This window comes from Meles meles, chromosome 15 (genome assembly GCF_922984935.1).
Source record: "Meles meles chromosome 15, mMelMel3.1 paternal haplotype, whole genome shotgun sequence".
Classification (NCBI taxonomy): Eukaryota; Metazoa; Chordata; class Mammalia; order Carnivora; family Mustelidae; genus Meles; species Meles meles.
The window spans coordinates 60,883,574-60,910,381 of record NC_060080.1 but is presented as its reverse complement, the minus strand read 5'-3'; the positions used below and the strand labels follow the sequence as shown (position 1 = coordinate 60,910,381).

The 26,808-nt window shown below is 37.7% G+C and overlaps 1 protein-coding gene and 1 pseudogene across 4 annotated transcripts in view; one reads left to right on the top strand and one right to left on the bottom strand.

The window, feature by feature from the left end:
- Positions 1-26,808, top strand: part of COMMD1 (copper metabolism domain containing 1) — a 218,550-nt gene that overhangs the window by 164,405 nt on the left and 27,337 nt on the right. The window contains exons 3-4 of one of the 4 annotated variants that reach the window (XM_045979844.1): positions 11,698-11,830; positions 14,991-15,816. In XM_045979844.1, coding sequence (XP_045835800.1) covers positions 11,698-11,805 — 108 coding nt within the window. In that variant the 3' untranslated portion in view covers positions 11,806-11,830; positions 14,991-15,816. Of the gene's footprint in view, positions 1-11,697; positions 11,938-14,990; positions 15,817-26,808 lie in introns of those variants that run through there. The other 3 variants (XM_045979843.1, XM_045979842.1, XM_045979845.1) reach the window with 3 other exon arrangements.
- Positions 10,264-10,373, bottom strand: LOC123926236 (annotated as a pseudogene).

Sequence of the window (26,808 nt, the reverse complement as noted above, 5' to 3'; positions counted from 1 at the left end):
GTCCCCTGCCAATTCATATTAAAGTCCCAACCCCCAAAGCCTTAGAATGTAACTGTATTTGGAGTTTGTTGGAAACCCAACAAAATTAATCACCTTTCCCCACAGACTTGACAAAAATAAAAAATAAAAAAAGTTTCCAAAACTTTTTCTCCCCAAATCAGCATTTTCTGAATCTGAAAGCTCTGCTACCCTTAGTCATTTCATCCTTTACCCTCTTTACATAGTTTTATTTTGCTTTCTCAAGAGAGGAGTAAAGGGAGATGCTTACTTTTTAACTATGCCTATTTCTGTATAATTGTGCTGTCATGAATGACTTAAAAGAAACCACATTGAGACAGCTGGGACATAGATAGGTGGTGCTGTTGGCAGAGCAGGTTGATGATCCCTCTGGCTGGAGAAAATCTGCAGTCCCAGAATGGGTTTGATTAGTTTCACTTCTGTCTTCCTCCCTTGCCCAGGAGTTTGTCATTCATTGCTGCACTCTGGTCTTTTTAATGGGTAGGTATATTAAGGTGTTTCCCCCATCTTAATCTGTAGATTATCAAGAACCCCTTAAAAAACAAGTGCCATTACATACTTTGTTTCTGCCCGCCTAATGGTATTACCTCAACAGCTCAGGTTGAGTTTTGTTTTGTTTTTAATCTTTTTTATTTCTTTCATGTAAACATATTTTAGTTTGTCCAAGTTGTTTGCCGATGAGTTTGCTCTGGAGTGTATCTCATTAGGAATGATGAGGGAGCCCCAGTTAGAACTTCAAATTAATATTAGCAACACTTTCTTTCTCGTGTGTTAAGAGTTCTGTCAATTTGTTTTCTGTAAGATTTAAGTGAAATTTCTTTTTTTTTTTTTTTAAGATTTTATTTATTTATTTGACAGACAGAGATCACAAGTAGGCAGAGAGGCAGGCAGAGAGAGTGAGAGGGAAGCAGGTTCCCCACTGAGCAGAGAGCCCGATGTGGGGCTCGATCCCAGGACCCTGAGATCATGACCCGAGCCGAAGGCAGAGGCTTTAACCCACTGAGCCACCCAGGCGCCCCATCTTTTTTTTTTTTTTAAGATTTTATTTATTTATTTGACAGAGAAATCACAAGTAGGCAGAGAGAGAGGGAAGCAGGCTCCCTGCGAAGCAGAGAGCCCGACGTGGGGCTCGCTCCCAGGACCCTGAGATCATGACCTGAGCGGAAGGCAGAGGCTTAACCCACTGAGCCAACCAAGCGCCCCTGATGTGAAATTTCTTTATCCTTCACTATGATTTGCATTTTCACTTGTTTACCAGTTGTTCCTCGGGTTCTTTGTCCATTGTCACTTGGGAACTAGTTCTACTTAGCCAAAAGCCAGTATGACTTCTTGCAAATCAAACCAGAGCACCTAAAAATAGTCTTTTTATCCAAATATTTTTTTCACCAAAAGTTTTTCAAAATACAGAAAATCTTAAAAACTAAACATTAAATCCTGCCAAATGTAAAAAAAAGTTATAAAGTGAACTGGAACACAGTGTTTTGAAAAAGGTAGAAATCAGCCAATGATCTCATTGTATTGAAATTTTAGTGTTTATATAACTCAGTTTCATTTTATTTCCTTTTGTTGTATGCTTTAAAAATAGTCTTTGTAAATGCTTAACTCCTGGTGCTTATGTAAATCAGTACAAAATCATATATCTTTTTTTTTAAGATTGTATTTATTTATTTGACAGACAGAGAACACAAGTAGGCAGAAAGGCACAGAGAGAGAGAGAGAGGAGGAAGCAGGCACCGTGCTGAGCAGAGAGCCGGATGCGGGGCTCAATCCCAGGACCCTGAGATCATGACTTGAGCGGAAGGCAGAGGCTTTAACCCACTGAGTCACTCAGGTGCCCCCAAAATCATATATCTTTAATTATTTCCCATTCTACTCTGTTAAATATACAGTAGTTGGTCTTGAAAATGTCTGAATTCAGAGTCACATGTGGGTATTAGCAAGCAGTGGATTGAATCAAAGAGCTAGGAATTCTAGCCTTCACATAACTGGGGCTAGTCTCCAGGTTTCTTGTTTTTTCTAGTGGTAAAATGGAGATCGATGGTACTATTACCTTTCATTATATCTACTGACCTGTAATGGGAAGCAGAATATGTCAGGCTGCTTTGAAATCTCTAAAGGAAAAAGAATAGTGATAGTCGTGGGTTAGCAGTACATAATTCAGCCAAGGACAGAACCACTCATTCTTGCAAGGTCAGACTATTTTCTCCCTTTCAGAAACAAGTCAGGGTTGCTTGTGCCGAAATACATGTTCCCTTTGACAACATATTGGCAAGACAGGCATGTCTAGTTTCCTCCTAAAGCATGGCTCTAGATTTTTTCCAGCTAAGAAATCTTAAACCAAAAGAATCGCAGGCTTCTGTTCTTGACGTTTTTGGTCTTTGTAGAAATTCAAATAACTTTGTATGGACAGAGTTCTTGGAATCTCATTGCCTTGTTGTTCACAGGCCCTGAGCATGCAGATAAAAGAGAAAGCAAAGCAGCAGAAGGATGTGTATGTGTTTATGTATGTATAAATTCAACTTTGGTTCATTGAGGATTATCTTACTAATGCCCCCTTTCTAAAATTCCCTAGGTTTTCCTGGTGCTTAGCAACCTTGGTGATCAAATGATTAGAAGGACTTCAGAGAATAGTTTAAGATATCACATCTATGGATCTAAGTATCTGATGTGGGTTACTGAGTAAAGAGAAGGATTTGCCTTTGGTATTTTCCTAGTTCTTTTGTGCTTTGTGTCCTATCTATATACACCCCACCCTCCCCTCCTCCTTCTGAAATGCTAGGCATCCTGAGTTTAAAGGCAGGCTGCTTGGATTCATTCTTCCTGGAAGAAAATAAATCTTATGATTTAAGTAATAGAAAGGTGTTAATGACTTTTTGTCTTACCTCTCCTTGAGAGTTTTTATGTTCTAAAGACATTATCTGGGCTGAGAACAGTTGTCTACTAAAGGAAGGGACATATCTGGAAATAAGATCTTTCAGAGGTGAATAGACATTTTTCAAAGAAGACATACAGATGGCCAACAGACGCACAAAAAGACACTCAAAAATCACTAGTCATCAGAAAAATGCAAATCAGAACCACAATGAGCTATCATTTCACACTTGTCAGAATGGCTAAAATAAAAAAGGCAAGAGGGGCACCTGGCTGTCTTAGTCAGTAGAGCATGGGACTCTTAATCTCAGGGTCATGAGTTAGGCCCCCACATTGGGCATGGAGCCTCCTTTAAAATAAACAAACGGGCGCCTCAGTGGCTCAGTTGGTTAAGCGACTGCCTTCGGCTCAGGTCATGATCTTGGAGTCCCAGGATCAAGTCCCACGTCGGGCTCCCTGCTCGGCAGGGAGTCAACTTCTCCTGCTGACCTCTCTCCTCTCATGCTCTCTTTCTATCTCTCTCAAATAAATAAATAAAATCTTTTTTAAAAAGCATTTTAAAATAAACAAACAAAATTAAAAAGACATAAGTGTTGGCAAGGATGTGGAGAAAGAGGAACCCATGTACACTGTTGGTGGGAATGTAAATTGGTGCAACCACTATGGAAAACAGTATGAAGCTTCCTGAAAAAATTAAAAATAATTTAATAAGACCATATGACCCAGTATTTCCACTTCTGGATATTTACCAAAAGAAAACGAAAACACTAATTCATAAAGATCTATGCACTCCTGTGTTCATTACAGGATTATTTGCAATAAGCCAAGATTTGGAAGCAACCTAAGTATCTATAGATAGATGAATGGATAAAGAAGATGACAGACACCTGATACATATACATCGAATATTACTCAGCCATAAAAAAGAATGAAATCTTGCCATTTGTGATAATGTGGATCAACCTAGAGAGAGTATTACGCTAAATTAATTGTCAAAGAAGACAAATACTGTATGATTTCAATATATGTGGAATCTGAAAAAAACAAAGCAGAAACAGACTCATAAATACAGAGAACAAACGGTGTTTGCTGGAGTGATGGGAATAGGCAAAATAAGTGAAGGGGATTAGGAGTATAGACTTAAAGCTATAAAGTAAGTCAGTCATGGGATGTAAAGTACTGCATAGGGAATATAGTCAATGATACTATAATAACATTGTATGGTGTTTGATGGTGAGCATTTCTTAATGTATATCAATGTCAAATTAAATGTTATATACCTGAAACATATATTACTGTATGTCAGCCATATCAATTTAAAAATAAATAAATTGGGCAAATAGATCTTTCTGTCTTAAATTGCACTATATGGGTATGATTTTCAAAAGTTGTCAGATGAAGGTACAATTAAAGTTCCTCCCAAAAGCTCTAATCTCCTTCTCTATAGAACTTTTTATGGAGCTGCTGTGATTTAGTCAGATTAACCAGTTTAAATTTCACTTCATTTTTCTATCTTGTGGAAATAGTTAAAAGATGGACCAAAACAAGGAGGAAGAAGTAAAGTAGGAGAGACCCAGATAATAGGTCTCTGAATGTTTAAGATCTGAAATATAAGATTTATTTATTTATTTTAGAAAGAGCGCAGTGAAACAGACTCCATGTGGAGCCTGACATGGGGCTCGATCTCGTGACCCTGAGATTACAACCTGAGCTGAAATCACGAGTCTGACACTTAACCACCTGTGCCACCCATGCACTCCTGAAATTATTATATTTTAAAATGTTGTCACTTTATAGAAAACCTGTGTATAGAAAGTTAAAGTTAAGTGGTGCCTTACATGTAACTTCAGTCCATGGTAAATCTGCAACTTCCTTTATACTCAATGTCTCTCTTCTCCCTTGAGTTGAGAGTTAACTAATGAAAAGTTCATATTTTCTTTTTTTTTTTTTTTTAAGATTTTATTTATTTGTCAGAGTGAGCACAAGCAGGCAGAGAGAGAAGCAGGCTCCCCGCTGGACAAGGAGCCCAATGTGGGACTCGATCCCAGGACTCTGGGATCATGACCTGAGCCGAAGGCAGCAGCTTAACCAACTGAGCCACCCAGGTGTCCCCATATTTTCTTAATATGATAAGAATTAGTGGGAGTTGTCAGGTTGTCCTCACAAAACTCCTTTGAAATACCTGAATGACAAGTCCAGAAAACTCAGTAATTATTGTCCAGTGATGGTTAATGCTTTTGTAATACACTGGTAATACTCTGTCCTCTTCTAGGAGATTTTGGGAATATGGATAAGCACTTCCTCTAGAAGCTACCCTGGCATGGAAAGTACCTGGTATTTGCTGAGGCAGTGTGCCATTTCATCTGTTAGAGTGGATTCTTAGTTCTTGAAGACCCTGTCTTAGTCCCATTAGCTTAGTCCCATTGTGTATTATGTATTATGGACACCTTATTGAGTTTTGGTGCTCTGAGTTTCTGGTGCTCTTTTTAGTTGCTCTGTCATTAAATATCAGTCTTAGCCTCACAAAGAGTCTAATTTTCATCTTTTCTCATCCCCAGTAGGATGATTTGCTTTGTGATTTTTTTTTTCCATTTTGAAAATTGTGTTAGCAAGCCCTTTACACAGTAGGTGTAGAACTTGTCAGCTTTTGTATTTGAAATGAGGATTTCCTCAGGGCAAAAACGGTCTGAGTAGGGACCATTGTTTGTAATATGTATTGCTAACAATTTTTGTTTAAAAAAAAGGATTACAGGAGCACCTGGGTGGCCCAGTGAATTAATCATCCGACTCTTGATTTTAGCTCAGGCCATGATTTCAGGGTCCTGCATCACGCTCTGTGCTCAGCCCAGAGTCTGCTTGTCCCTCTCCCTCTGCTCCTCCCACCATGCTTTCTCATTCTTTCTCTCTCTCTCTCAACTAAATAGTAAACAAAATCTTTTAAAAATTTGTAAAAATTGGGCGCCTGGGTGGCTCAGTGGGTTAAGCCGCTGCCTTCGGCTCAGGTCATGATCTCAGGGTCCTGGGATCGAGTCCTGCATCGGGCTCTCTGCTCAGCGGAGAGCCTGCTTCCCTTCCTCTCTCTCTGCCTGCCTCTCTTGTGATTTCTCTCTATCAAATAAATAAATAAATAAAAAATCTTTAAAAAAAATTTGTAAAAATTAAAAATAAAAAAATTATAAACTAAAAGCTTTAAAAAGAGATTATAAATCACAAATTTTCTTTTTTGAAGTATTGTTTTAAGGTGCAGAGTAAACTATCCATTATTTTAGATACAGGGTATAAGAGCAGGTTGTAGAAATGAGCCCATGTTTCTGAAATCAAGATCCTTGATGCAAATTCTTAATGAAATATGATCTTCCACGGTTGTTTTTGCTGCTGTTGTTGCTGTTATTTTTATTCTTCCTTAATATCAAAGTACTGCTGTACAGAATTTGAATACAATGATAGTAGAAGAAAACCAGATATTGGTTTCAGATAATAAGCACTTGGAGGTCAGCCTTCCTATCAATTTAGGCATGATGAAAATCCTCGCTCTGCTAATCTTTGGAGTTTGTGTTCAGTAGTATGTACTTCCGCATTCTGAAGAGACTCATCTTTATGTTTATACTGAAAACAGTGATTGAGGCCAGAATGTAAAGTAGGAAATGAAGAAACAATACCTGCACATAGTACGTATGGGAAATATCAGAGGAGAGGGAATTGGGGTTTGGGGAATAAATACCCTGACCTCTTTCCTCTCGCTAGAACCCAGCTATAAGAATAAGGAAGTGACATAGTCTTAGAGATCAGCTCCATAGGACATGACACAAGGCAGAGAAGGGTAGAGAAATGGATAAGAAAGAGAAGTGGAGAGTAGTCACAGTTTTTATGGAACTATAAAATTTTAGTTTTGGATAAATGGTTCCTTAAGAAGGAACATGAAAGATCGTTTGCTACAAAAAAAGCTCTATCAGGGTGTCCTAAAAGATTTGGGAGATGTGTCAATATAATTCTGAAAAAGCCACATGAATTATGGGTACCTTCATTATAGATATCTATATTAACAATTATTATATAATTGCTCTTAAAGAAGCCATTGCCAATTTTGACTTTTGCTGCATGTTCTTTTTCTCTGTCAGGTTGTTAAACATGGAAGACACAGAGTAACAGAGATGCAGGTCAGAGATTAATTTAAGTTTATGAAAGGACAGCCTAAATAGAAGGATAGGCTTCATGGCTAAAGTTTAGGCTTAGCCAAGATTCCCTTTGTGTTAATAAACGTAACCAAAAGAAAAACTGGGGGAGTAAGCCATATATATGGTTTCTGGCTAGTGGTATGTGACCTTCTTGAATCAGTCTTGGTTAGGAGATCCTAGGTCACCTTTTCCTACTCTCACCTTCTGTCACCTAACTTTAGTACTTTTTAAAGAAACTGCAACATGTAGAACTTGCCAAAGTTGTGTTATAATACTAAATGCAACCAGTTAATTGAGGAATAAAGCTTTGTGGCAGTTTTGCATGGGAAATAATAATAATATAGAAAATTGGATATAGGACTTCTTTTTTTTTTAATTTTTATTATTTTTTAAGTTAAAAAAAAAACAAACCTCTTTATTTTGAGTAGGCTTTACACTCAACGCAGGACTTAAGCTCACAACTGAGATTGAGTCACATGCTCTACCAACTGTGCCAGCCAGGCACCGCTCTATTTTTTCTGATAAATATTATTCTAAATGGTTCCACTCAAGTAGTTGATAAGCCATCGTTCTTTTTATTTTTTTTATTTTAGCATTTTGTGACTGTAGTATTGTTTTGCCAAAGAATTTCTTGGCATGCTTATGGGCCTAGATATCAAAATCATTAAAGTAGACATTATACACAAGGAAGTTTTAGCATGTAGATGGAGAAAACAAACGCTTGCTGAATGGCAGCCTTCAATTATTATATAAACTAATAATTAGTTATATTCTCTGATCGTGCTAGGAAATGAGTTTAAGCTAAAGCACTAAAGATCTAGGTTTGGCAAGTAAGAGTTTCCTGAAGAAGGGTACCTGGGTGGCTCAGTGGGTTAAGCCTCTGCCTTCCTCCTAAGTCATGATCTCTGGGTCTTGGGATTGAGCCCGGCCTCGGGCTCTCTGCTCAGCAGGGAGCCTGCTTCCCTCTCTCTCTCTCTGCCTACTTGTGATCTCTCTGTCAAATAAATAAGTAAAATTAAAAAAAAATTTTTCCTGAAGAATATTAGAGTGATTACCTGGGAAAGGAGTTTCTTAGGAACCTGTGAGATATCTTTCTCTGAAGTCATTAAGGGTAGCTTTGGTTTTTCTGTTGGTTTGGAGGTGGTGGCCTCTGAGAGCACTTAGGATTTTATAACCTTTTTGGCTTTTGCACTTGGAGAGAATATTTTAATATTTTACCTTTGCTTTCTTTTCTAATTTGGAATAGGTATTTAAACCCCGAGTTTAATACACTGCTGTATTCCCCCATGATCACAGACTACATATTCTTAATGATGTGCTTGCTTATTCATCTGCTAACTGATTTGATTCCACCACATGCTGTATTTACACTCTGTTAAAAAGCAGCAGGTTCGGGGCACCTGGGTGGCTCAGGTCCAGATTCCAGATTCCTGGGATTGAGCCCCCACATCGCATCTGGTTCTCTGCTCAGCAGGAGCCTGCTTCTACTTCTCCCTCCCTCTGTCTGCCACTCACCCTGCTTATGCTCCCTCTTGCTCTCTCTCTCTGTGTCAAAAAAATAAAATCTTAAAAAAAAAAAAAAAAGACGAAACAGATTCTAACTCTTGGCTCAGATACTTAAATCCAGGAGTTTAGTCTTGTCATTTCTTGTTATCATAATCAGTTGGGCCCAGACCTGGATGGATGGTTTGGGGGGAAAAAACCCCAGATGTTTCAGGAGTGCATGGCTGGCTTCGTTGGAAGAGCATGTGACTCTTGATCGTGGAGTCATGAGTTCGAGCTTCCTCTTGGGTGTAGAAATTACTTTAAAAAAAATAAAACCTTAAAAAAAAATCAGATATTTCAAATTGTTCTTATACTTTGTCTCTGGCTTGATAAGCATCATCTGCATTCCTACAGATATCTTTAAGTGCATTAGATGTACTTTCTGTAGTCTTCCAGCCAAATGCAAAAATCTGAATAGAGCCCCATGTGTTAAGCCCCAGTTTAAAGGCTCTTGAATACCTGATAAAATATTTTGGTAGCATAACTAGGTAAAGCTAGGCCTTTTTAATAGTTTCAAATAAGCTGTTTCTTCAAGAGTCATAAATGGTTACATGTGTCTTTCTAACATTGTTAATGTGCATTGTTTCAAGGAGAGAGGGAAGGTTGGGAGTGGATGGAAAATTTAACTTTGGACTCTGTTTTTCTAGCCTGCTAGTCTCTCTGATAGTTGATTTCCCTTAAAAATAAACAGCTTCAGGGGTGCCTGGGTGGCACAGTCAGTGAAGCATCCAACTCTTGGTTTCACCTCAAGTAATGAACTTAGGGTCATAAGATTGAGCCCCATGTCAGGCTCTGTGCTTAGTGCAGAGTCTGCCTAGGACTCTCTATCTCTCTGTGTACCCCCCCACTCTCTCAAATAAATAAATATTTAAAAATAAATAAATAAACAGTTTCACTGATACTTAGAGGTCTGAGCAAAGGTAATTTGAGTACTGAAATCTGTAAAAAGTAATGACCCCTAGTCAGAAAAGATCCTGGCTTTTTTTTTTTTTTTTTTTTAAGATTTTATTTATTTATTTGACAGAGAGGGAGATCACAAGTAGGCAGAGAGGCAGGCAGAGAGAGAGGGAAGGAGGCTCCCCGATGAGCAGAGAGCCTGATGGGGAGCTCAATCCCAGGACCCTGAGATCATGACCTGAGCTGAAGCCAGAGGCTTTAACTCACTGAGCCTCCCAGGCACCCCAAGATCCTGGCTTTTATTGATAAACTCTGCTCAGGTATTCCTATCTCTGTGATCGAAGTCCTTCATAATCTTTTCCATATAAATGGAAAACCAGGTGATTTGTTACTGTTACTGACTTTCACTGAGATAGAACATGGTTTACATATTTTCTGCCAATTTCCCAAATATATATGTTAGACTGGTAATTACTGTTTTCTCTAGATCATTGTTTCAAAGGGCAAATGTTCAAAATGTTTTAAAGTTAGGATAAACTAAATAAAGAATACTGAGGCTTTCTAATCTGAGACCTGTTCTTAATTTAGCTAACTGAATTATCTGATTTGCCATAAATTTGTTCTTCTTTCTTAAAGGAGGTGATCCCTCCTGCAGCTCGTCAATGCGAGGACTATCTTTCTTTTCTTTAAATTGGTTTTTGCTTCAACTAAATAAAAACCTGGCAGTTTCTTTCTTTCTTTCTTTTCTTTTCTTTTTTAAACTTGTCAGTTTCTAAGTTCACATATTATATCCCTCTCCTATCCAGTTAGCAATAATCGCGCCTCAGATAAACCTCATTGGCTACGATACTGCCACTGCGCAAAGCTACCCCTCTCCTCTCCAAATACATGTTTGAGGAAAATGTTCTCTGTATTCAGGGAAAGCCTTTTCTACTCTTTGGCAAGTTTTCATCTGAGAGGCCCTTCCTTTCTTCCTTCTGCACTTGTTTCTCCTGCAGTATGCAGTGCCATCAGTGAACACTCAGCATAGCAACTTAGCAACAACAAGGGTACCTTTCCAAAATCTCCTAAAAGTTTTTCCAGCTAATGACAGAGTAACTTGGTCCCACTGAAAAGGCTTATTGGTCTTCCTTCTACCTGCCACTTTGGGGATAGGGATCGGAAAGATCATGTATTTAGAGAGGAAAATGTATATAAAAGAGCATTGGATCTGGTGGTGGCTCTGCCATCGACAAGGGACAGTAGGCATGGCATTTATAATGCCTGGGGCCTTGATTTCATTCTCTAAAAAACAAGGTAGTTGAATTATATGATCTCCGAGAATTCATACTGCTTTAAAATACATGATTATTGTTCTTAAGAATCTTGACTATAATCACTCTTGGATACATATAGTTTGCCTTTGTCACTTGTTCACTGTACATGAAATTTCTGTCACCACACTTCAAAGGCCTTTTTCTTTGCTATCTACCATCTACCTAGTCTAGCACTGATTGATCCTAACAGTGTTTGAAGGGAATGTGTCTGATGGAAATCTTGGAGAGTTGGCTTGCAGCAAGTGGGAAGGCCTCAGAAGTGTTTGATGCCATTTCAAGACCTGGTTATCATTCAGTTATCTGGTTGATGTTTCCCAAGCAACTTGGTCACAACTTGTTCCAATTTCTAGTATAACCACTAAATCCAGGGTAGCTCAATTACCAGGCTAACACAGACCCAGTCCAAATCTTCCTTCCATTGTTAGAGTGCTACAGAGACCGTATGGACTTTGGAGTCAGCCAGAGCTGGGAGTTCACAGTCTGACTCTGCCTTTTTCTGATTTTGTGATAGAGATTAATCCCTCTGTGCCTTAGTGTTATCATCTATATAATAGCAATACTTAAGTACTTACCTTAAAAATTGTTACAGGGTCAAATGTGATGAGCGACAAAAAGAGTTTCTCACATGCCTCATTGTGAGAACACCTGACATTTGTATACCTCTTTACCATTTATGAAACACCTCATCAAAGTAGTTTTATTTAGGGAACGAAATGTGTGATTTTCTTTGCTGGCTATTATATCATTTAGATATTGAGGCCTGAGTCAGACTTACTAGGTAGGGGTCCCTGGACCTTTGGAACTGGGTCAGGCCAGGTCCAGAGCCTTGGCTATTTTGTGGGTCTCTCATAAAAACATTCTTTTATGTTTTCCAGGAATCTGAATTTCTATGTTTGGAATTTGATGAAGTCAAGGTCAATCAACTCCTAAAGAAGCTCTCAGAGGTAGAAGAAAGTATCAGCACACTGATGCAGCCAGCCTAGCTGAGATGGAGTTGTTGAAGCAAAGGTGTTCATGATCCCTCCCCAGTGACCTGGGTTTTTTTTGTTGTTGTTTTGTTGTTTTTTAAAAAATCTTTTCCCCCATTAGTATTAAATCCTCAAATTCAAATCTTATCTGTCTTTGCTTTCTGGCATTTCTTTCTCTTTCCCTTTCATTCACTCTTACAGTTGTACTACTTGCAGAGGTTCTAATACTTCAGCATGCAGAGATGCTCATAAAAGCATTTTATTTCATTTTAAGATTTTATTTTTAGGTAATCTCTATACCCAGCGTGGGGCTCGAACTCACAACCCTAAGATCAAGTCACCTGCTCCACTGACTGAGCCAGCCAGCTGCCCCATCATAAAGGCATTTTAAACATAAGGCTTCTGTGACTTGGTGATGGACATTGGGGAAGTTATGTGCTATGGTGAGCACTGTGAATTGTGTAAGACTGATGAATCACAGACCTGTACTCCTGAAACAAATAATACATTATATGTTAATTTAAAAAAAGAACTGATAAAACCCAATACCTCAAAACCCCAAATAATCCAATTAAAAATGGGCAGAAGACATGAACAGGCATTTCTCCAAAGAAAACATCTAGATGACCAACAGACGTGTGAAAAGATGCTCAACATCACTCATCATCAGAGAAATACAAATCAAAACCACAATGAGATAATCATCTCACACCTGTCGAATGACTAAAGTCAAAAACACAAGAAGCAATAAGTACGGGCAAGGATGTGGAGAAAAAAGAACCCTTGTGCACTATTGTTGGGAATGCAAACTGGCACATCCACTGTGAAAAACAGTATGGATGTTCCTCAAAAAAATGAAAATAGAATTACTTTATGATCCAGTAATTCCTCTATTGGATATTTACCCTAAGAAAATGAAAAAACTAATTTCACAATATATATGCACCCCTATGTTTATAGCAGCTTTATTTACAATAGTCAAGATATGGAAGCAACGTAAATGTTCATCAGTACCCGAATGGATAAAGAAGATGTGTGTGTGTGTGTGTGTGTGTGTGTGTGTCTGTGTGTCTGTGTGTGTATGTGTGTGTGATATTACTCAGCCAGAAAAAAGAATGAAGTCTTGGCCATTTGCTACAAAGTATTTGGAGAATATAGAGTATAATGGTGAAATAAGTCAGTCAGAGAAAAACAAATAGCATATGATTTCACCTATGTGGAATTTAAGAAACAAAACAAATAAAGAAAAAAGACAAACCAAAAAAGCAGACTCTTACCTGTATGGAGAGCAAACTGGTGGTTACTAGAGAGGAGGTGAGTGGGAAGATGGGTGAAACAGGTGAAGGGGATTAAGAGTACACTTATGGGGGGGCCTGGGTGCCTCAGCAGATTAAAGCCTCTGCCTTCGGCTCAGGTCATGATCCCAGGGTCCTGGGATCGAGCCCCGCATCGGGCTCTCTGCTCAGCGGGGAGCCCGCTTCCCCCTCTCTCTCTACCTGCCTCTCTGCCTACTTGTGATCACTTTCTGTCAAATAAATAAATAAAATCTTTAAAAAAAAAAGAGAGAGACACTTATGATGAGCCCTGAGTAATGTAGAGAATTGTTGAATCACTAATTATACACCTGAAACTAATATAACACTGTATGTTAACTATACCAGAATTTAAATTTTTAAAAATTAAAAATGAACAAAAAAAGTAAAAACCTCTGGGGATTGGGTAAATGAAAGAACTTTTAAGACTAGGGATGTTCAGTTTTTAAAATTTTTTATATTGGCTATATAATTGCCACCATTATGCCTTCTTCCCCTCAAAATTTTATCGGATCTTTAATAAAGTATTTTTTACTGATTAAAAAATAAAAATAAAAAATAAAAAGAAGGCTTCCAGGACTGTATCCTTAGAGACTTGAATTCAGTAGGACTTTAGAAACCCTTGCTATGGTGATTTGTTCCTGGAATAGGATTTTTAGGAATTTATACATGATAAATCATAGAAGAATTAGAAAAGGGGGAAGAAAACATTTTATTCATGCAAATACAAGGCTGACCAAAAGCCATGTGTCTTGAGCTGAGGCTTAGAGGAGCCTGCCTAACCTAGAAAAGGTCTACTGATCCTGGTAAAACTGCGATACTCCTGGAACTGATTCAGGCATTTGAATTCATTCTCACTAAATCTGGGGGGTCTGGTTTGATCTGAACCACTGAGAAACTTGAGCTGAACGGTCCTTGTCACAAAGAGACTCGCTTCACTTACCTCAAGTCAGGTTTGTATGAAGGGAAAAATGTCTGTTGGGCTGATGTGAGGTCTTCATCATCATCAAAACTTTCATCAGAAAGTTTTACTTGGGTCATCAAATAAAACCTCTTCAAGAAAACTAATGTGGGGACACCTGACTGGCTCAGTCAGTAGAACATGTGACTCTTGATCTTGGGGTTGTGGGTGTAGAAATTACTTAAAAATTTTTAAAAATTGAAAAATTAAAAGAAAGCTAGTGTAAAAACTAGGTCCTCAGAGAGAAGTTACACCAAACCCCAAGAATATTCTATAAGGAGGAAGCTGTCAACCAGTATAGGGAGGCCATGGCTGTTGTTTAACAGGTTTTATCATCTGATACTGATAACATTTAGAAACTTCAGGTGCCTTTGAGAAATAATGTGTTCCAAAAATGTAGTTCCCGGGGCGCCTGGGTGGCTCAGTGGGTTAGGCCTCTGCCTTCAGCTCAGGTCATGATCTCAGGGTCCTGGGATCGAGCCCCACATCGGGCTCTCTGCTCAGCAGGGAGCCTGCTTCCCCCCCTTCTGCCTGCCTCTCTACCTACTTGTGATCTCTCTCTGTCAAATAAATAAAACATTTAAAAAAAAATTTTTTTTTTAAAATGTAGTTCCCTTGGTTAGTGGTTACACCATATGTCAATTCTAATGAGTTTATTCTAGGGCAGGAATAAGTTCTCTTCTGTTAAACATTTCCTCCTAAATCAGTTTGCAGACATTTTAGGAACTCTTCCAACACTCAAGCTGAAAATATTGGCTTCCTCTCAGATTAAAACCATCCCAGCAGTTAGCAAACAATGACCAGAAGGTCTTAAATGTAGCCCCTGTGGACCCTTGAGAAAACATCTTGAAACAGTATGGTAAATAGATTCAGAGAAGGCGTGTTGTTTGGCTTAAAAACTATTAAAACTTGCTTTCTGTTTCCAGGGCTACTGTCATATGATCCAGGAGAATTTAGATAATGTCTTCCGCTATAAAATGGAGAAAGAGTATCCCATCATGTAATGGGATTCCAGATGTCATTGGAAGGAAGAACTGTAGCTACCACATTAGTATTGACTCACCTATCCAGTGAAAGTCTGTGAAAACCTAAAAAAACAATCCATGGGCTCACAGGGAGAGGAAATCATTGTTGTGGTTTGAAGCTCTGTTGAGGTCATCCTATAAAATTAATAGCCACAGAAGTGGATATGGGCTTTTTATTATACCCCCCAAACCCTAGGTCATTGAAACATCTGTTAATGTATACTGAGTTTTTCATAATAATAGGAGTAAAAGAAACTGGTTGCTGAAGGTGGTCCCACATTTAACACTAAACACTTTGGAATACAAGTGATTTTAGAAAGGGTGTGTTTTTGTGTGTGTGTTATATTTAGTGGTAATTTTTAAAATATCTGATTACCAAAGGAATATATGTTTTTTATTGTCTTTTGTGAGAATACAGACCCACACTAAGGACAGTTAAATGACCTATTGGCCTGACCTACAGAGATAACAGAAAGAAGGCTGGAACTAGGTGAAGTGTTGCCTTTCCTTGAATAAATTTCTGGAAGTGGAACACATGGTTTTTAAGACTTTGACAAATATTACTGAATTGTTCTCCAGAAACATTATATCAATTTGTATAACCTCTAAGAAAGCATGAAAATAAATCACTCCCTTTCTTGCCTAATTGGATATTATCTGCTTTTTGGTTTGTTTTATTTTGTTTTAATTTGGGGGGAGTAACTTGTTTTTGTAAATTTCTGCAAGGAACGCTTAACTTAAACCAGAAATTCTCCCTGGGAATAGGGCAAGTGTGGAGAAAGGACCAGGAAAGAAGAAAACTGGCATAAGGGTCCCAGCAGATGCCACTTGATTTCCTACCTCGATAATCCTAGGTTAAAATCACTTTGAGTTCAAGAAATGTGGGGCAAAATTAAAATAGGCTTTATCCTGAATTAGTCCTTATAGAAATTGTCCCTACTTGAGCAATAAGCACTCTAACTTCAGTCTGTTTAAAAACAGTCCAGACAAGCCAAAATTTGCTCTTAGAATAGAGTCAGAAAGAAACTTAAGCCTTTAGTAGTTTCAGGTTGATAGGAGCAAAGGATTTTCCTTAATCTCAGGCCTGGCTTTTCTTGGAAGCTCTGGTTTCTTTTGGCTTCATCAGGGAAGGCTTAAATTTTACCATTATAGCCCTCGCCCCCCTTTCCTTTACTTAACCTCCCTTCCTCAAGTGTTATTATTTTTTTATCCCTTTTATTTATTTCACTCATCCTGTCCACCCACCTCCCCTCTGGCAACCACCAGTTTGTTTTCCATATTCAAGAGTCTGTTTGTCTTTTTTCCTTGTTGATTTGTTTTGTTTCTTTAATTCCGCATATGAATGAAATCATATGATATTTTTCTTTCTCTGCCTGACTTATTTCACTTAGCATTATATTTTCCAGATCTATTCACGTTGCTGCACATGTCAAGAATTCATTCTCTTTGATGGCTGAATAATATTCCTGTGTGTGTGTGTGGGTGTGTGTGTGTGCACGCGCACGCACACCGCATCTTCTTTAACCATTCATCTATGGATGGACACTTGGGTTTCTTCCATATCTTAGCTATTGCAAATAATGCTGCAGTAAACAAAGGGGTGCATTTATCTTTTTGAATTAATATTTTCTTTTTCTTTGGGAAAATATTTAGTAGTGGAATTATTAGATCATATGTTAATTCTATTTTTAATTTTCTGAGGAACCTCCATACTGTTTTCCATAGTGGTTGCCCCATTTGGCATTCTCACTGAAAGTACAGGTTTCCCTTTTCTCCATATTCTTGCTAGCATTTGTTATTTCTTGTCTTTTTGATTTTAGCCATTCAGACAAATGTGAGGTGATATCTCATTGTGGTTTTTGATTTGCATTTCCCTGATGATTAATGATGCTGAGCATCTTTTCACATATCTGTTGGCCATTGTATGACTTTTTGGGAAAAGATGTCTATTCAGGTCCTCTGCCCACTTTAATTGTGTTATTTGGGGGTTTTGTCTTCTTTAGTGATGATTCAAAAGGAACTACCACACTTAATTTCATTTGACTGAAGTCTCTCCCAAATGCAAGAAGGTGGTGAAAAGCAAAGGATGACACTGAGTATCTGAAATCTTTAATAGCTGACTTGGTGTCAAGCTATTGGTTACTGAAATTCTTTTTTTAGACCTGAGTGAAATTTTGGAAAACAGAATATGAATGGAAATTTGAGGAAATTAAATGTTAAACAGATGTTAGAAAATAATGTTTTCTTGAGTACACAATAAATATCTAAATTAATGAAGGGACAAGGATAAGAAGAAGCCTTCTAGAGTCAGCTCAAAAATGATTGGATATTTTCCTAAAAGAACAGGATGCTGGAAGGGATGGGCCTTAGTAGGACAATTGCCGTCTTATAATTTCAGCTATCTCAACTTTCCAGCCAATTTTTTCAGTATTTTATGTGATGATTTAGCTGGCAGAAGGGAAAAGTCAAGCAGAGCATAAGTAGTTTGCACTTACCTCTAGCTGTAAAGTATATAGTTTTTTACCTCAAAATTTGAGAAATAGCAATTTTTTAATCTAAGTTCAGTCAGATCTCAGTTCTCCCTTACTTGGGGATGGTCATGATTGTCATAGCATCATGACTGAATGCAACACTGAAGTAACTTTTATTTTAAAGGAACCTGCCTAGGCCTGCTTCCTAGTGCAAACTAACATATCTTGCAAGTTTAGTACATATATTATCAGAATAAAATACTAAACCTATATGTGAGCACATAGCAAAATATGAGTATATCATTTACTCACCAAGGACTATAATTGGGCTTTTTTTTCTCTTTTATCTATCTACTCTTGGCTAGTTTTCTTTTCTTTCTAAGTAGGCTTCAATGCCCAAAATGGGACTTGAACTCACAACTCTGAGATCAAGAGTTACATGCTCTACTTTCTGAACCAGCCAGGTGTCCGTTGGCTAGATTTCTGTTTCAAATTCTGTTTATTCAGAGGAGACAGACAGGGAAGAAAAAGAAAGTGGGGAAATACAGATTGCACAAGTGCAATAAGTATTAAACTATTAATTGAAAAGAAATTTAGGCTGAAAAATGAAAATAGTTAAAATCCTTAATACTTTTACTATACTGTTTTTACATTAAAGAAATAAAAATAAATTGGGGGGGTTATGATTCATAATGGCTGTTTTTAGAATCATGGCTAAGATTTGGCACTGATCTCAAGATGACTGGGAAGCCTTTGGTAGAAACCCTTTTTTGCCATCTTTAAAAAGGGAGGAAATATCTGGACAGATGGGCAGAGGACTTACATAAGGCCATGGTCAAGAAGAGACCTCAAGGCAGTATCTTCCATTTCCATATTCTATCTGCCAAACCCTCCAAAAAGAATATATGCTTGAAAAACATACCCATGTCCTTGCTCATTGTGTTTACATAATGACAGTTCCTATAGTGATTGCTTTTGTATGCAGATGTGACCTAGGGGATGTAGGGTCCTATGTCATTTGCAGCCTGCATCCATGTTAGACCTGCCTCTGTGCTGAGGCTGCTGAGGCTCTTTGTAGAACCTAATGATGTTTCTGATGACCTTGGCTACACTCTCCACTCAGTGTCACTCATTTTTGGAAGCAATGTGCAAGATGAGTCTATTACCACATGGGGCTTCCTGGCTGTCCTCAGTACCCAGGTAGGCAGCAGATTGTCTTTATCCTCCCTGGACAGCCATGATCCAAGCTTGCTAAATATAACAACTCTTGGCCATTCCTTCATTGTAACAATGTCTGTAGTGAATTTTGTAGTAGCTGCTTCCTCACTATTATGATTTTCTCAACATGGTCTACCCATGGTGCCATAGGACAGAGATCAAAAAAAATTTTTTTTAAGATTTTAATTTAAAAGTAATACATGCTCATTAGAGGCACTGGGGTGCCTCAGTCAGTCATCTGACTATTGATTTTGGCTGAGGGCATGACCTCAGGGTCATGAGATTGAGCCCTGTGTCAGGTTCTGTGCTCGGCGTAGAGTCTGCTTAGGATTGTTTCTCTCCCTGTCCCTCTGCCCCTCCCTTGCTCTCTCTCTCTCTAAAAAATATTATGCTTATTAAAAAATTACTCATAATTTTTTATTTTTTCATAATTTAATTTTTAAATCAGTACAAAACTTGAGCAAAACGTAATTCTTGATTCTCCCTTGCTTTCTACTTTAAAAAAAAAAACCTCTCTTTTGGGGTGCCTGGCTGGCTCAGTCTGTAGAGCATTCAACTCTTGGCCTCAGGGTTATAAGTTTGAGTCCCACGTTGGGTGCAGAGATTACTTTAAAAATCTTTGGGAAAAAAATGAAGGTAAAAAATCTCTTTCCCTAGAAGTAGTTGTTATAACAGTTTGGTTTATTTCCTTCCAGATACTCTCTATGCACACAAAAATATATTACTAGTTACACTTTGAAAGCATCATTTTAGAAACATCGATCACAGGTGAAAGATACAACAAAAACGAAAAAATACACTACAGGGGAAAAGTAGAGATTAAATGATACAGAAGAATGGATCAGTCATCTGAAGGAAGGGTAATGGAAATCTCCCAAGCTGAATGGCAAAAAGAAACAAGAATTTTTAAAAATAAGGATAAGTTTAAGGGACTTCTGGAACATCAAGCATACTAACATTTGAATCATAGGGTCTCAGAGGGAAAAGAGAGAGAAGTAGGCAGAAAACGTATGTGGAGAAATAATAGCTGAAAACATTTCTGACCTGGGAAAGGAAACAGACAACCAGGTTCAAGAGGCAAAGAGAGTTCCAAACAAGATGAACCCAAAGAGATCCACACAAAATACATCATAATTAAAATTCAAAAATAGAAGGAATAACAGAAAAGCAATTGGTTACATAGAACCGATTGTCCATAAGTTTATAAGCTGATTTTTCAGCAGGAACTTTGTAAGCAGAAGGAAATGGCACAATATATTCAAAGTACTGAAAGGAAAAAACTTAAAACCAAGAATACTCTACCTGGCAAGGTTATCATTTGTATTGAAGGGGAGATACACAGTTTCCCAGACAAGCAAAAGCTGAAAGAGTTTGCTACCACTAAACTGGCTTTGTAAGAAATACTAAAGGGAGGGCGCCTGGGTGGCTCAGTGGGTTAAAGCCTCTGCCTTCGGCTCAGGTCATGATCCCAGGATCCTGGGATCGGGCCCCACATCGCATCGGGCTCTCTGTTCAGCTGCTTCCCCCTCTCTCTCTGCCTGCCTCTCTGCCTACTTGTAATCTCTGTCAAATACATAAATAAATCTTAAAAAAAAAAAAATACTAAAGGGAGTTCTTTAAGAAGAAAAGAAAAGGCTGTAAATAGAAATAAGTAAATATTTTTTTTAAAAATCTCACTGGTAAAGGCAAACATATAGTAGAGGTAGTGGATCAACCATTCATAAAGCTAGTATGAAAATTAAAAGAGTAGTGAAACCAACTATATCTACAATAATGAGTTAAGGGACACACAGAATGAAAAGATGGAAAGGATGATGTCAGAACATAGAGTGGAGCTACAGTGTAGTGCTTTTAGAATGTGTTTGAATTTAGGTGACCACCAACTGAAAATAGATGGCTGTATATAACATTGTTCTTTGTGAACTTCATGATAACCATAAGAGAAAAACCTCTTAAGAGGCAGACCAAAAATAAAGAGGAATCCAGACGTAACACTAAAGATAAAGTCATTAAATCACAAGGGAAGCATGCAAAAGAAGATGAAAGGAACAGAGAAGAACTATAAAAACAACTAGAAAACAATCAACAAAATGACAATATATACGTACCTATCAGTAATTACTTTAAATAGAAATGGACTAAATGCTTAAATTGAAAGGCAAAGGATAAAATACAAGACTCATTTATATGCTGCCTATATAAGAAACTTACTTCAGTTCTAAAGACCCACAAAAGGTGAAAATGAAGGGTTCAGAAAAGATATTCCATGCAAATGGAAATGAAAGTTGGGGTAGCAATACTTTTATCAGACAAATAGATTTCAAAACAAAGCCTATAACAAGAGATAAAGAAGGGCATTGCATAGAGATAAAGGGCTCAATCCATCAAGATGAAACTCTTGCAAATATTTCTGCACCCAATGAAGGAACACCTAAATATATAAAACCAGTATTAACAGACAAAAAGGGAAAAATTGACAGTAATACAATAATAGTAGGGACTTTAACTCTCCACATACATCAGCAGGTAGATCATCCAGACAGAATTGTGAAGGATAAAGAGAATATCTTTGGATCGGGAGGTGGAATGGAAACACATTTCCAGGAATGCGTGGGTCACACCTCTTCATAGAAACGGTCTTTCTTTTTTCTTGGTGGGTGTTTACAAACCTGGATCGTACCTGGCTCATTATCTGGGGCTCAGGTTCTTGGTGATGAGCTGTTAGAAATGGAGAGCTGAGAAAAGGGAGATGAATGCAGCTGTGTTCCCATGGAAGACAAACAAAGCTAAACATAGCCTGAGCAAGAGAACCTATGACTGCTAACAGACATGGGACTGTGCAAGTGAACAAACCCCAAAGCTCACGCCCTCCTTGGGGAGCTGAGGCCAGAAGCAGTTTCTGTAGCATCCCTAGCAGAGCTGTGGACCCGTTCTGACTTGGAAGGGAGATGAGGTCTGTTGTTCTTTCAAGGGTTGCTTATCTTCCTTTTGAAGAGAACCCCTGGGGCCTAGATTCTAGAAAAAGAAGGTTCTTGGGGAGGGAAAATTTTACTCCACTGTTGAAGATTCTTTTGGCTGGTCTAAGAATTAAGTTGACATATTAGCAGAAGAAAATAAAATTTAATTATGTATGTATGGGGATTCAATAAGAATAGGAGGCCCACAGGTAGTCAGACAGTTGAGGTTTATATTGTCATTCTCAATGAATGAGAACAGGATGGGGTCTGGGATTGCAAAGGGAAGGAAGACAATTCACAGGAAGATGAAAAAGAGTAAATATGTTTGGTAAACAGATGTTTGCTAGGCCATACAGAAACAGTGGGACACAGGAATTTTAACAGACTACCAAGTTCCTCCCTGTCCACCACCCCCAGTTTATGTTATGCTGTGGTTATCTCTGGTGATAGCTCCCTTCCTGGAGGAGGTCCTCCATCTAAATTGTTCTAGGCAGTGAGAGGGAAGTCAAAGATTGTTCCTGAGCCTTCTGTTTCTTAAAAACCCACATTTTCCTTCCCTACAGTACTGCGTTTAAAACTTGTCCAAGAAGTTTATAGTCTACAAGTTGAGTTAGTCCTTTAGTCCAGAGAATAGGTCAGCTCAGTTGAACTCATTTTAGCAGGCTGTGATGCAGGTACACTTCCAAAGTAGGCTTGTGGTTCAAGTAAGCAGGTATTAAACAAGAGGCATTTCTAAGGAAATTTTAAACAATGGGTAATGATTGGAGCAAATTATAAACCATTTTCTGAGTTTGGATGGCAGCCAATTTAGAAGATTTTTAAATGGCCAACTTGAGGTATCTTAAGGTGGAGTGAAGGCAGGCAGTGGCAATCTGCTAGATTTTCCTGGGTTGCAGTTTGAATACCCTTAATAATCATTCTGAGTGGCCACACAGCAACTGGCACAAGTGTTATCCATACGTGAGCTGTCGTAGTGATTTCTCGAAGTTTATATCGAGGCATTTATATTCAGTTTATAGGGCTTCAGGGAAAAGGACACTTAGTTTTCAATGGTTCCAAGTCAGAAGGGCAGGAGAAAAATTAGAAACAGAATTTTGGAGGGTTGTAGCCAGATATTGGAAGAAATAAGAATTAAGGATTTAGTCCAGTTTAAAATGAGAATCGAATATCCTCAAGGTGTTCTATTGAAACAGTTTTTTTCTCTCAACAGTCACCCTCATTTCTACCAAAGATAGCCAAACTAGGACTAATTTGTTTGCAAACTAAGCCTTGTTTCAATAAATTTGGCTTGATTATTTCTGCTTAAGTGCAACAGGAATAGCAATTGATCGTGTAGGTTCTTTTATTTTTTTTAATTTTTAAAAAGATTTTATTTATTTGACACAGAGAGAGAGGTCACAAGTAGACAGAGCAGCAGGCAGAGATAGAAGGGGAAGCAGGCTCCCCGCTGAGCAGAGAGCCCGATGTGGGGCTTGATCCCAGGACCCTGAGATCATGACCTGAGCCAAAGGCAGAGACTCAACCCACTGAGCCACCCAGGCGCCCCAATCACGTAGGTTCTTTTAAATCTACTTTGCTGGGACCTTTCAGAAGGAATCTCCAGATTGAACATTTAGATGCCAAATACTTGTCATTGGACTTTGCCTGCAATACTATAGCTTTGGGTTAGTTTATCTCTTTTCCAGGTCCCCAAAATATCCTGAGGTTCCTGCACCTGCCAGGAAGTGACTTTTTTTACTCACCTGGTAAGGCTGCTGGAAACACTGTAAGCAAGGCATCAGGCTGCTATTTCCAAAGGGCTTTATTGGCTCCATTAAGTCAACCTTAGTTTCTTAAAGCTGTCTGGTCACATATGAATCTATGTACATCTCTCAAATATGACATTCCAGTCAAAGCCTAAGTAATATAACCAATGTTTTCAGTAGTGGCGTTACAAGGAGAACAGATTCTTACTGAACTTAGCAAATAAATGTGTTGCCATAGAGTAAGAATATTCATTAAGAGCTTTTGAGTTCTAGAGGGATACAGTAGGGAGAAAAAGATAAATGTTTCAACTCTGCTTGCACAGATATAATTTACCAAGTTGCATAAGGAATAGTTAAAGAGGAAATTTTCCTTTTATCTGGAAAATTAAAAATTAGAGAACCGCACTATTACAAATAGAAGTTGATAAAAATTATATTCATTTTCCTCAGTTTATTCAGTCCCGTATAATTCATTTTTGTTCTCCTTGAGCAAGTTCCTGTTTCTCTATTCTAGAAATTTTTGTCAAGCTCAGATTTATGATCTTAAAGTTATCAGAAATCCAATAGAAGCATTTTTGCAGGAACACTTCTGTAAAAGCATTAGAGCAAAAGAATGACTGTAAATGACAAAAGACTTTTAAATGGCCTGGTTAAAGGTCTAATTAGGATTCATTATAATGCAATTGACAAGGAAATTTTGTTATTTCTGTGACATACAACATTTTAAGATAATAACTAGGATTATGACTGATGACATGCCAGTACTTACCAGAATTTTTAGGAATTTTGTGCAATTTCTAGAACACTTAAATTAATATTTATCCATAAAATATAATCTGAAAAGATTATTCACCATTTATTTGACAATGTTTTTCATGTACTTTAACATATCAAATAAGCCTAGTTCATTTAACATCTTTTACAAAGAGAGATAAAAATCTTGCGATTTTTTAGGAACCCTCTGAAAAATTCCAAAGTTATTTTGAGGTTAAAATGGCTTCATTTTGGATAGTTTGTCAACATGTCAAAAAGGTTTTAAAACACTTGGTTATATAGGATCAGAGAGATCACTGTGAAACATTACCCTAGTTATCCACTTAACCATGGTGACGAAGACTTTGCAGACAAATACAGAAAGTTAAATGATCATAAAAAAGAAAAACAGCTCTTTTCATATTGAGAAGATTCTATTTTCTTCGGTAATGAAAGGCCTGATAAAGACAACATGAAGCATAGGACGTTATTTTGATAAAACACAGAATTTTGTTTTCTAAATAGATAATCTGTCTTGATAATTTCTTATTATCAAGAGCAGACCAATAGTCTAACAACACTGTCCTTTGAACACAGAGAAAATCCAAATTTTAATTTTGCACCAGCTTACTTTTGATATTAAAACTCATTTACTTAATTAAGTTCATTCCAATGTTAGGCAGTCTCTACCATACGGAAAATGTGTCTCTGAAGATTCCTTTTCCATAAACCTATAACTTTATTTTCTACATCCAGATTTTGTCCCTTTTTCTTATATCCAGATTTGCTTTAAGACAAATTTACTTTCTTTCCCTTAACAAAAACATCGCCATGCCTCATAACTCATCTTACCAAAACATACGCAACTTTCCTTATATACAGTTTCCCTTGCTATTTCTCGTAGTTTCAATCACATATATTAAAAATTCTTAACTCTTAGAACCTTTAATTTCTACTGAAAATGAAGTAGTAAGCAATTGTGAATTGTCTATTATACCAGCAATCTGTAGATTGGCAAATTTATTAATATATTTTATAATTTCTAGAAACATATGCCTCTTCATAATACAGTCTTTCATCATAGCTTAACAAGACATATTTACCAACAAACCCAATATCTTTAGTTCCTCTGTATTAGTGTTAAAAAAAATTCAACTAAGTACATTTGAAGATCTAATTGGCAAGATTCATGAATAGAGTAACATTCTTTTTACCAAATAGAAAGGAGCTCCAAGTATCTGTGTAAAATGGAAGGCTTTCATAGGCAGAAAGGGCAGTAATTAGTGTTCAGTATTTTATCTTATTTGGAAATGATTTAGGTACTTAATGAATTTAACTTATTATTTAATTTAACTTAACAAACTTTTAAAGTTTTAGATTCCCAAAAAGATTTTGGAAACTATTTTTTTTTTAAGATTTTTTTTTTTTTTTTTTTTTTTATTTGACAGAGAGAGAGATCACAAGTAGGTAGAGAGGCAGGCAGAGAGAGAGAGGAGGAAGCAGGCTCCCTGCGGAGCAGAGAGCCCAATGCGGGGCTCGATCCCAGGACCCTGAGATCATGACCTGAGCCGAAGGCAGCGGCTTAATCCACTGAGCCACCCAGGCGCACCTGGAAACTATTTTTAACTACACATACCATAAAGCAAAAACAATTTTTTAAAGATTTTATTTATTGAGAGATAACAAGAGAGAACATGAGCAGGGAGGAGAGGGAGAAGCAGGCTCCCTGCTGAATAGGGAGCCCAGCCCAGGGCTGGATCCCAGAACCCTGGGATCATGACCTGAGCCTAAGGTGGACGCTTAACCTACTGAGCCACCCAAGCACCCAAAACATTTTTTTTTGTTTTTTGTTTTTTAAAGATTTTATTTATTCATTTGACAGAGGGAGATCACAAGTAGGCAGAGAGGCAGGCAGAGAGAGAGGAAGGGAAGCAGGCTCCTTGCTGAGCAGAGAGCCCGATGCAGGGCTCAATCCCAGGACTCTGGAATCATGACCTGAGCCGAAGGCAGAGGCTTTAACCCACTGAGCCACCCAGGCGCCCCCCAAAACAGTTTTTTAACTTTTTTTTTTTTTAAACTAAGCTCTAACCCCTGGCGAGGCCTGAACTCATGACCCTGAGATCAAGCGTTGCATGCTACATTGACTGAGCCAGCCAGGCACCCCCCATAAAGCATAATTTTTGCTATAAAGTTCACTGAAGATCTCTTAGCTCATTTACATACATCTAAATCATTTGCCTTCAACAATTATGTTTAGATTACCTATGAAAATTTCATGAGACATTAGACAAAATCAGCCACCATTTAAAGTTAGAGATAACATGAACTTATTTGATTAAGAAAGCCAGATAGAATAAAAAGTTGTGTGTCTGGATTATATGCAATTTTGGTAAGTCTAAGACATGTCTATTTTAATCAAACCAGCAACCTTAAATTAGCTTTAATACTGAATATTTTTCTATATCATGTGAACCTGAAATTCATTTAGATTAAGTTTCTATTTTATTTTTGAGAATTTTTATGAATGCTAAAGTTATATAAGCCCTTTTCTTTAAGCCAATCAAATGAACTCTTT